This window comes from Phalacrocorax carbo, chromosome 12, assembly GCF_963921805.1.
Source record: "Phalacrocorax carbo chromosome 12, bPhaCar2.1, whole genome shotgun sequence".
NCBI lineage: Eukaryota > Metazoa > Chordata > Aves > Suliformes > Phalacrocoracidae > Phalacrocorax > Phalacrocorax carbo.
The window spans coordinates 11722227-11732972 of record NC_087524.1 but is presented as its reverse complement, the minus strand read 5'-3'; the positions used below and the strand labels follow the sequence as shown (position 1 = coordinate 11732972).

Below are 10746 nucleotides of genomic sequence, written 5' to 3'. Positions count from 1 at the left end.
ATGCCTCTGTAGATAGATATAATTAGCATGTGTAATATGTATATACAAATATACATTATATATGTAATTATAGGTATTGGTGTTTGAAAGAGTTGTCTAGCCAGATGGAAAGAGTAAGTACTGACAACACTTTGCTACTACCCGCTGCAGAAGGAAGGATTTTTAAGGTCACTGGAATAAGAAATTAGTAGTGGATATTTGGGGAAGGGAGTTATCGTCCCATGTTACCCTTCAGCTGGGTGGATTTGACAGCCAACTCCTCCGTCTTGTCCATCCATCTAAAGAAGAATTTGGGCTGGAAGAGTCTGGCATCCAAGGGCAAAGCACTGTGTATAAACCGCAGCTGCTGCAGCGTATTCACACCACCTTCTGCAGGTCGTTTATGGCATCCAGAGAAGATGTAACTCAGGAAAAGGTGAGGGTTTGGTCCCCTGGAGCATCTCTGAGGCCCCAGCACAGCGCCTGCCTGCGAACACGTCCACACTCACCGCCCAGGTGATAAGGCAGAGTCTGGGCTGCGTTTATCCTCCCTGCTCTGCTGGGCTATTGCTTGATCCACAGATCCCTCTGCACAGGTCACTTGTACTGCAGGTGATCCTGGAGACACTGTCAGATAACAGCCTGAGAAAGGCTTACCTGCTGCGACTGCCTTCCCTTCTCCATCCCAAACACCTGGCAGGTGGGGCACAAGGAGCGGCAAGGTAAATGTCCTCCATTTCATGACCCATCTGGGCTTCAGGCCGGGTTTACTGTGGGAAAGGCAACAATTAGTCCTTGCACCTGGTCTCGCTGAGAGGGAGATACCATGCAATTGCCTGCATGGCTGATGCATGTGCAACCGCACATATTAAATGCATTTATTTTCCAGTTTTCTCAAGGCACTGGCTGCAATTTCTCTTTACTCAAGTTTGATGTTTGGACTTTGGTGTCCAAGGGAGTGGGTTTTATGCCCAAGGAGCCTGCATGCAGACGGCACCTCAGCACGTGGAGGGGCACGGTGATGGCCTCTGACACGCAGGCGACGGTGCAGTCCTCCCACTGCCTCAGGTTAGAGCTACATTTCTTTATAAAAAGTATTTTAAAAAGCCAAGCTACACTCACAGGCAGGCACAGTTTGGGACTGAGTTTATACGAGTTTAATGAAGTTTTGAAAGTTTGCAGAACCTCTGTTATTCAGCTGATATGACAGAGGGAAAAGGAAGGAGGTGTGTCCCACCAGCTGCTTTGTTGCACCGCGTGGCCATCGGCACAGGGACTTGAAGCATCCCCAAGCCTTAGCACCATCGTGCCAAGCACCAGCTTGCGAGACACGGGCAGGTCCCTGCACCGCCTTTAACACTCAGAGACCCTTAAGGTGAAGGCACATTCATTAATGGTCAGTTATAACTGCTCTCAGCACCCTGGAGACAGAAACCCAGCCCCCCGCAGCAACCTGCCCTTCCCCATCCCCTCTGGGGCATGGAGGAGAGGGAAAGGGCTTGGCCGTCGGGATGTTCACTGGGAAACCTGATCCCCATGAGGGTCTCAAGAACAACAGCCAGTTGCCACACTGCTGGCTTTTGGGGGCGGCTTTTCCCCGTCCAGCTCAGGGGTTATTTGGCTTTTAATGCATCAAGCTGAGGGACAAACAAGCAACTTGCTGCTCTTTGGCTCCCCCAGCACTGGCGAGTGCGCTCAGCCCTTTGAGTAAAATCAGGCTGTTGATTCAAGGACCTCACTTCAGGCAACGTTGGCAGTTTCTGTACCTTTGGGAGGAGAGGGATGAGCACCGTGCCTGATGAGGAGGTCAGAGAGCAGCCAGCAGCTGACATGACGAAGGTCAGAACCAGCGCCAGCCAGCAGCATCTGCCAGGGAGCAGAAGGCTACTGCTCAGAGCTCTGCCCAGGACAACAGTGCCGCCCCAGAGCATTTTAGTTATTCCTTACAGAGCTTAACTACTCACTGTCCTGATAACCTGGAGCACAACTTTTACTTTTACAAGTAACATTTGCAAATTAAAAATTTATGAAAGCTACAGCAGTGTCCAGAGACACACCGTCGTACCAAGCTATCGCTGCAAATGCAAAACGAAACGTGCCTGGAAATTATGACACTGATGTAGGCAAAACAGAAAGGTGCAGGATCCTTCAGCACCAGTGGATACTGGATATCTCCCCTGGAGAGATGGGGAGCCATGGGAAGGGCTTTCAGCGACCCCTGACTCCTCCGGCCGGGACAGGCAAGGGGTCAGGCAGCTCTGGCACAGCTGGGATGAAACCTCTCAAATCAGTCACTCCCTGCATCCCTCCAGCATCCCACCAGGGACTGACATGACACACTCCCTCCAAACGCAGGGAGGCAAGGACACAAAGCCGGGAGGGGATGCCCCCTTCCCCACGTGGCGATGGCAGCCGCGCACCAGTTCCAGCAAGTAGATCCAGGCGAGGCGCTCATCCCGCACACACAGCTGACACGTCTGCTTTCCTCGGTCCCAAAGCCCAACAAAACAAAAGCTCCCCCAGGAGTTTGGCAAAACGTCAGTCAGCGCAGACCACAGCCATTTCCACGCAAAATTTAAATGCAAGAGTAGGTTGGAGATCCTAAAAAACGAGGTGGAAGAAAGAGCTTCGCTGCCCCGTGAAGCCCGAGCTCAGCCCAGCTCTTGGCTCCGCAGTGCAAACACCCTGGCTCTGGCGGGCTGGTGGAGCATGTTCAGGATCTGGCCCTCAGCACCAGCCCTTGACTGCCGTGCTGGCATTTGAACCATATAACCCCCCTCAGAAACTTTGGCAGCATCTTAATGATGAAAAAATGAAGCAGAGTCAAGTCTGAAGAGACACTTGGCGGGGGAAGTCCCACGCCGCCAGCCCCGCGCAACTGCGGTGGGAAGCTTTTGTGGATACGCCAGCAGCCAATTCAGCCCCTAATTGATTTTTTTTTTCTCTCTTTGGCATCGTTGATACGCAGCTGTTCTCACACAACTATAAAGGAAAAGGCATTTTCACTTAATTTCTTCGGTTGGAGAAGACAGGAGGAAAAGAAAAAAAAATTCAAACAGCAGAGAGCAGCCGGGCAGCATCGGCGCTGGGAGGGCCCTGCAGCCGTGCGGGTGTCCGCTGGCCCGGGCAGCAGGGTTTGGCCCGTCTCCATTGCTCCGAACCCTGGGGATGCTGTCAGAGCTGACACGTCTCCTGGAGACAGGGCAGCCCGGCACAGCTGGCACAGCATGGTGGGCAGCAGGGCAGGCAGTGAACCTCAGCCCCATGTTTGCTGGCTGCCAAAGTTTATTCTTTCCCTCTTCACTTAATAAAACTAACCTTAAAATGAAGCAATAGCGGGGAGCTGCTGGCAGCAAAGGGTCATGCACGGCGAGGAGCGGCGCTGGCTTCAGAGCTCAGCGGCAGCTGCTGAGGCCCCTTTGGGCACACGCGGGGCTCGGCCGCCCTCCGGGGTGGCCAAAGAGGTGCAATGCCAAGTGGGGCACGGCCTCCGCTCACCTGGGCTGGACCCCTGGAGCGACCCCCCCACGTGGGCTATAGCTTCTGCAGGAGGGAGAGGAGGATAGCCGCACACGGGGGCGAACGGCAGCGAGTGTGCACCACCTCTGGGTCACGCGTCTTCGCAGGCTGTGACAGCGACCCCGTGCACCTACCCTGTTGCACGGTCAGACCCTGTATGAAATGCAACCTGGGACCCTGCCAGGATAACACCATGTATTTTCCCTGTCCGGCCCACAGCACTAGGTCTGTGGCATGGCACAGCTTGATTTAAAGCTTAAAGCTGAGGACCTGCAGGATACAGATGCACTAATGTCACACCTAAGCGTAAGATCCTAGAGAGGAGAACACCCGCATGTCTCGTGTGAGCTCAAGCCTTTGATTTTCTCTTCGTTTGATCCAGTGCAAATGCTGACCAGGGGTAGGAAGGAGAAACTAGAAAAGTCAGGCAACAGAGACCGAAAAGGAAGTTCTGCTGAACACATGCTGCAAACGCTTCCAGCCATAATTTTTCCTTTATGTGCTTCATTTACAGGCAGATGCCAAGTAAGAAACACACGGACAACACCTTCCACTTTTTCTCTCTTGGAGACAATTCAGAGCATCTGTCCCTTTGACCACCATATGTGAGAGGATATAATAGTATATAATACAATATCTATATTATATAGCTATGATCTATATTTAAAAATATATAATAATATATTTAACTTCACCCTCTCCCCTCTTTCTCTGATTTTGCGTGCACAACAGTTAACAGCACAAACAGCCACATCTTTCCCTTCTCGAGTTTGACTAATACAGAAAAACAACTGTAGCAAGTAAGAACGAAGGTCCCACTTGCCCAATATCCTGTTTCCCACAAAGACAAAGGGAAGACAGTTGGAGAAAAGCATTAAAACAGGGTGAGCATGCAGTGATGCTTCCTGAGACTTTGCCCTCAGCCTCCAACAATGTGCAGTTCAGAGCCTGAGACCGAGACCGAGATGCCAAGCGTGCCTCTGGCAGAAGTTATCTGCTGAAGAGCAAGCCGACAGGAACGGGTGTCTGCAGTGGCAAAGCACACCATTCCCTTTTAAAGAGTTATGAACATTCAGTACAACCCTCCAAAACTGGCGTGGCTGAACTTCCAAAGCAGCAGGTTTTTCTAATACTTGTAAATACCTTTCTTCACTGGAGGTCTTCCTAGAAACACGGCTGCCGTGGCTTCTGGTTCTCCATTCACACACCCGCAGCTCAGCCGAGGGGGAGATCAACAAGGCTTTGCCCTGACCCCGAGACATCGGATGCTCTGTCCCCTCTGCACGCCTTCCACCAGGGACTCCTGTCACTTCTGCCCCAACCATCCAGAAATGCTGAGAGCCCTCTGGCTTGCAGGTAAGACTGCTAGAAAGAAAATATTGAACATAAGGATATTCCTCTGCTCAGTGGAGTGAGTTTACAAGTGCAAAAGAACCCCAAAATTTTCTTAGCTAGTTGCGAAAGTGCGAGAGGATCAAGGGGAGCAAAGCAGTCTTGCCTGCTGGCCAAAGCCCGCTCCATTGCTGGATTTTGAAATGAATCAATAAAGAAAATGAGTCCGACAGCCAGATGTCTGCTTTCATCTCACTGCGCTGGAACTAGAATAAAGCCCACAAAATCTCCACCAAAATACTTTATTTGAAAGCTCTTTGTTAATGGCTTTCTGACTGCAGGCAACAAAGGCAGCAAACGTGAAAGTCTGATGCCATCTAAAGGCTGTCTGAGTTTTCACCTTTCAAAGGCTGTGTTTGACTTTGGGACTCAAATCACAATTTCAGAGTGTGAACTCTTGTCTGCCCTCCAGTTCTCATCATCAGGCCTTGTTTTGTTTGCTTACAAGCTGATCAGACCTGACTGAAACTTTCCACACTGGTCCAAGCGAGAACTGCTTGGGTGTGTTTGCAGGTACTGCCAGCAGGCATAAAATGTGAAGTTAATGTAATCAAACACTTCCAAAGAGCAAGGCTGTAGAAAAATGCAAGTTTCTCCATATTATGTTCTGGCAGTCTTTTCTCTTAGCAACCTAAATTGCTGCTGGCTTTGCAACTGAGATGAGAAATTATGGCAAACGGCTGAGCAACCTTTGTATTAGGGATGGGCTTTCTACTATTCCTCTAAGAGTCTGTGCAAGCTTGGCCAATCTGCAAGCCTGTAAAACGAAGACCTTATACAGGCTCTGAGACAGCTAAAGTGTCAGAAGCGCCCATCTCCACCGAACGCCCTGCTGGCCTTCCCCGCCGGGCTGCTCGCGCCGCTGGAGCCGTGCACGTAGCAGTGCCCACCGACAGGCCGACTGCGCTCCGGCTGCCAGTTTCTAATTAGTGCTTTTCGGTGAGTCCTCCACCTCATTTAACATAGCGGATCTCTGAAAGAACAAACACTAACGCATGCAGCAACCCCGTGGGTGAGGGGATGCACTTCCCCGCCAGTTTGCGGGAAGGAAGAGTAGGAACATCAGCGCTCACATCAGAAGTTTCCATCAGATCCACGTGCCCAGTCTGGAACACGGTGGCCCTTTCTCCCTCTCCTTGGCTGCTTAGCAGTTCATCATACTTGAGAAGTTTCCACAGTCTGAAACAATGAAAACCCAACAGTTTTGCAAATTGGACATCCAGAAAGCAGAAAAACCTCAACTACTGAGCACCAAAGAAAAGAGCGATTTATGCTACGTGCTCAACAGTGTGCAATAACTCAAGTGGCAAGGCAGGAACATAGTGGTCAAAATGGCCGGTTACAGCCTTCACCATGACATTATTCTGTCTCGTCGCAGCACCTGAAGCCTGATCTACAGTATACATCGTTCTGCAATTTTTGCAAATCAAGCAAGATTTGTTTCGCTATGTAACACTCGCCCCCAGAACTGGTGAGGGCCTGTAAAGGAAGTAGTCGGGTGATCACCAGGATCACAATACAGATTTCATTATTGCCATACATAGACAAGAGTGGGGTAGAAAGATGCACAACTTAAAAAACCCCTTGTTTTCCTTTATAAGGCTCTGAGGTGATAGCCTGCCTGTAATTCCTCATAGCACACGCTGCTTCTCTGTATTGCTCTTTCTTGGGTTAAGCATCCTAACGGTAATAATTATTTTTCCTATCATGTCAGCGATCTGTTTTGAAGCTTGTCTTTCCAAGGGCTCCTGCTCCGCAAGATCTAAGCCTTAATGTATGTTATGCCTGTTATGAACTTTATTTCTTGACTTTATTTCCATGCTTTGGCTTGCAGAATCTCGGATCCTTCTTGTAACACTGTGAAAGAGTAAGATCTAGGTGCAAATGAAGGGTCTGCATGGGTTCGTAGGCTCCTGACAACAGAGAGAGTGCAGAGAAGGAAACTATAGATGCACTTAGCCTTACGGCGTAAGCTCCTCCGTGTTGATATGGTGTCTACTTTCATGTTAGCGCAGCACTAAGCAGACTGTAGATGCTCCTGGAGACAAGCAATGGTAAGGAAATTACTCGAATCCTGGTTACATCTATTTTAAATGCTGAACCAAAATTATCCTCCCACATGGGGACTGAGTTCATGAACTGGCACTGGACTTGGAGGGCTGGATTGTGACTTTCTTGTAAACAGAAACAAAAGGGTGATTTGTGGAAGAACAAAGAAAATAAACGTTTTTTGAAGTCCTTAAAGACATCTCACAGAGTTGCTGTAGCTATAAAAACATAACACTGCAACTTCCGCAGGCTCAGAGACTCCGAGGTATACCGTATGCTGACAGGGCAGGGCACAGATGTCTTCAAATAACTGCACTAAAAGCCTTTTCTACAAAAAAAGTTTGTTTTCATTAGAAAAACAAAACAAAACAAAAAAGGTAATTTCCACAAGCTATTTCCCTGCTCTGTACTTACACAGCACTTAAACCACCTGAGTCCTACGTCTCAGGCTGCCGTACCTAAACCCATGCTGCAGAGCAGAAGACACAGACCAAGAAGGAGGGGAAGCGTTCCCCGGGAGAGGAAAGCCTGCAGCACAAACTGCCGAGGTTCAAACCAACTGCCTGACAACACTGCGTATTTTGCCATGGGCCTGTCCTCTTTCATCTCCAGGATCTGTGGCAGAGGAAACAACTGTTCTCTAATAAGATCAGACTATTTTCTTGCATCTTGCATAGCTTTCAGAAGCACAAGCAAGAAGCCATGTTCAGAATAAATTCTTGAGAAGTTACTTGCATAATCAAGACATCTTTTCCAAGAGCAGTGTACAAAAATAAAGGCTGCTATACAAAATCCGTCTATTTAAAATACTGTTTATTTGTGATTTAACATTAATTAGCATTACATCTATAAGCAATTTCAGATAACATTTATATATTTTCCACAGGACACAAGAGTTGGCTGGCTCATTCTTTATGCCAAAGCAAGTAAATAGAGGCATTAGCAAAAGGTGCAAATAGTTCACGGTTGCATTTTAAAAAATATTTATGCACATTGCATTCATTTAGATATATTTTTAAAAAAGTTATGAAAAGCGTAGTTCACAGGTTACTGTTTCTACATATGTTGTAATACAACACAAATAATGTAGAACATAAAAAACAAAGTAAGCAACTGAAAGTTTCCACTATGATTAAAAACACTGATTCCAGTATTTAGTGATAGCTAGAAAATTGTTTCCAGGATCCATTCCAACATCGCATTATCACACTTACACGGTCAAAGCTAACCAGCCCCAAACATGCTATAATCAACATTTTTGCATGCCAAACCACTCTCCAGCCATATTTAACAATTATATATTGTATAATATTTCAACTGGCAATTTGGGAATCACATGGATCTTTAAAATGTACTTCCTATTGCGATGACTGATTTACAGACAATTTGACACAGCGAAGAAAACCCTATGTTAATTTCTATGTTTAGTTTGTATTTACAATGCAGTAAAAGTACTAAAATGACAATATCAGTAAAAATGAGTAAGTGGCAGTACCACCCTTACCCATGGCACTAGGCTCTGATTTGCTCTGGGTTCATCCAAAGGACAACACAGATTCATGAGACCCTTTTACAATTCAAATGAAAGTGAAGAAAAAAAACCCAAGTGTTGCACTCTGCATGAATCCATACAAATTATTTAAAAGGTCTAATATGGAAATGTCACTTTGCTGATTTAATAAAAATATCCCAGACTCCATATCATATATTTAAAAAAAATAATCACCAGACTTTTACTTTCTTTGTCTCCTCCTATTTTCTTACTATTTCACTTTCCCTTTTAACAGCTTTGTTTCCTTCATTTGGTTATGTTAAGAGATTATTTTTTCTTCATTCATTAGCAATACCATGAGAGAGAGAAAAAAAAAACCCACAAGTAATTTTTAAACATGAATCCAGTTCAATTTTATATGCTTCTATCTTTTGATTTCTAAGTCCCTGGATTCCTGAATTATATTTAAGTATACTCTAAACCAAGCATTCTTAAATACACTCTACTATTAAATGCTTGGTTCACATGCTTATAATACCTTTATACTGAATGGTATACAAACATTTGAACATATAAAAATCTTCTTTTTGCTTTGCCAGTTAAACTAAATTATCAATGTTAAGTGTATAAAATTCCCTCTCTTGAAAAATAAGGGTTCCCCCCCCAACTGATAGAATAAAAAAAGAAGTCTTCAAAAATTATATTTCAGTAAAATGAAATATTTGGCAAAAAAGTTATTGAAGAATGGAATTCTTTAGACTTTTTGTATAATTCCAAATAAACTTTCTCTTACACAGTTTTCCCCCTAATATTATGTGCCAGTGTATAATATTTCTATATGATCTAATCTTAAAAAAGATTTAAGGTGTGCTGTTAATATACACCCACTCAAACTTGGGTGCAGAAACGTAAAATATATGGTCAAAATCACAATACAAAAATGTATGATCTGGTTACCAAATGAGACAGCAGTTTTAGAAAGTCGTATGATCACTCAACAGTAACTTTAATAAAGACTTTAACTGTACTGAAAAGTTTAAGGTCTGCAAAATACTCCACGCAGAACTTGCTGCTGCATACTGTGATGGTATTCGATCTTGCTATGATGGTGACTGAGCACCTGCCAGTGTAGCTCTACATGAAACTAATGAACGTTTCCAACCCTCATAGCAATTTTGGACACAGTTAAGTGAGAGATGACTTAATTTTCAATTAACATGAAAGGTTCTTTTGTGTGTGTGTGTGTTTTTTTTTTTAAGCAAAACCTCTTCCAGTTACTTTATGTTTAGGTTAAAAGTCCAGTTACTGCACACCCCTAACACTACGCTGTTAATGGTCAACTGAAAAGCCCCAAATGTGCAATGTCTCCTCACAACAGAACTGCACTTACGCTTCTACTTTCTCCTTCTTTTTACTCTTTTTCAGAAAAGATGGAGTGCGGAATTTCTTCTTCTTCTTTGATGGGGATTTCGAAGGTGACCCTTCGGGGGACAGGGCCTCTTCTATCTTTTCAGAGCTTTTAATCGTAATCTCTACGCTCTCCACAGTACTAGTGGTTAACTGACTGACCCTCTTGGTGAGATCTTCTTCCACGTCATGTGCATCTTCCTTGCCGTTCACCACCACAACTGGCAACTCCACAGATATTAGATTAGCATTCTGGGTATAGAAATCTTCATGATTTTCTGAAAGAACAGACAATTTTGCAATTATTTATGTACACTATCATGCAAGAAAACAGAATTAAAACGGAGTGTTCGAGTCTGGACTGTGATCCAAAGACTGAAACCAAAAGTGCTTAGATTTTGTTTTTCCCTCCTTTATCTACACTCTTACATGTAAGCAGAAAGGAAAATGGTCTGAAAAAGCTAACCTTCTCTCTCCCAGGTATATATACAGCTCAAGCTGTATACCTTACATACAAATACAGTCTACACAGCATGTACACACACAGTCTCAAGCACACTCAGAATATGCTTTACTTTATCAAAACGCAGCCATTCCATATGGAAGTCTTTGGAGAACCAGCCTTTCAAAAGGCCTCTTAGACTCTGCTGGGAAAGTCGTAGGCAAAAACCCTAATCTTAACACTTTGAGTAAAATAAAAATATAATATCTATTTCCTCCACCCTATTAATATCTAAGTTTCAGTATGCCCAATGTTGTTTTCTGTTTGTGAGAATTATGCATTAGAAAAAAATGGGAAAAACAGTTTTCTGGACAAAGTCCCACCCAGACACAGTAAAAGAAGGCTCTTGTTGGCTCAGTTGACTTCATGCAAGTGTAGGAATGCAGCAGAAGGCTGGATGGCTCAG

General features: G+C 45.2%; 1 protein-coding gene across 4 annotated transcripts in view; it reads right to left on the bottom strand.

The window, feature by feature from the left end:
* Positions 1-7735: 7735 nt before the first annotated feature.
* Positions 7736-10746, bottom strand: part of ADD3 (adducin 3) — a 103431-nt gene continuing 100420 nt past the window's right edge. For all 4 annotated transcript variants that reach the window (XM_064464117.1, XM_064464118.1, XM_009510222.2 and 1 more), the window contains one exon: positions 7736-10116. In XM_064464117.1, coding sequence (XP_064320187.1) covers positions 9818-10116 — 299 coding nt within the window. In that variant the 3' untranslated portion in view covers positions 7736-9817. The remainder of the gene's footprint in view (positions 10117-10746) is intronic.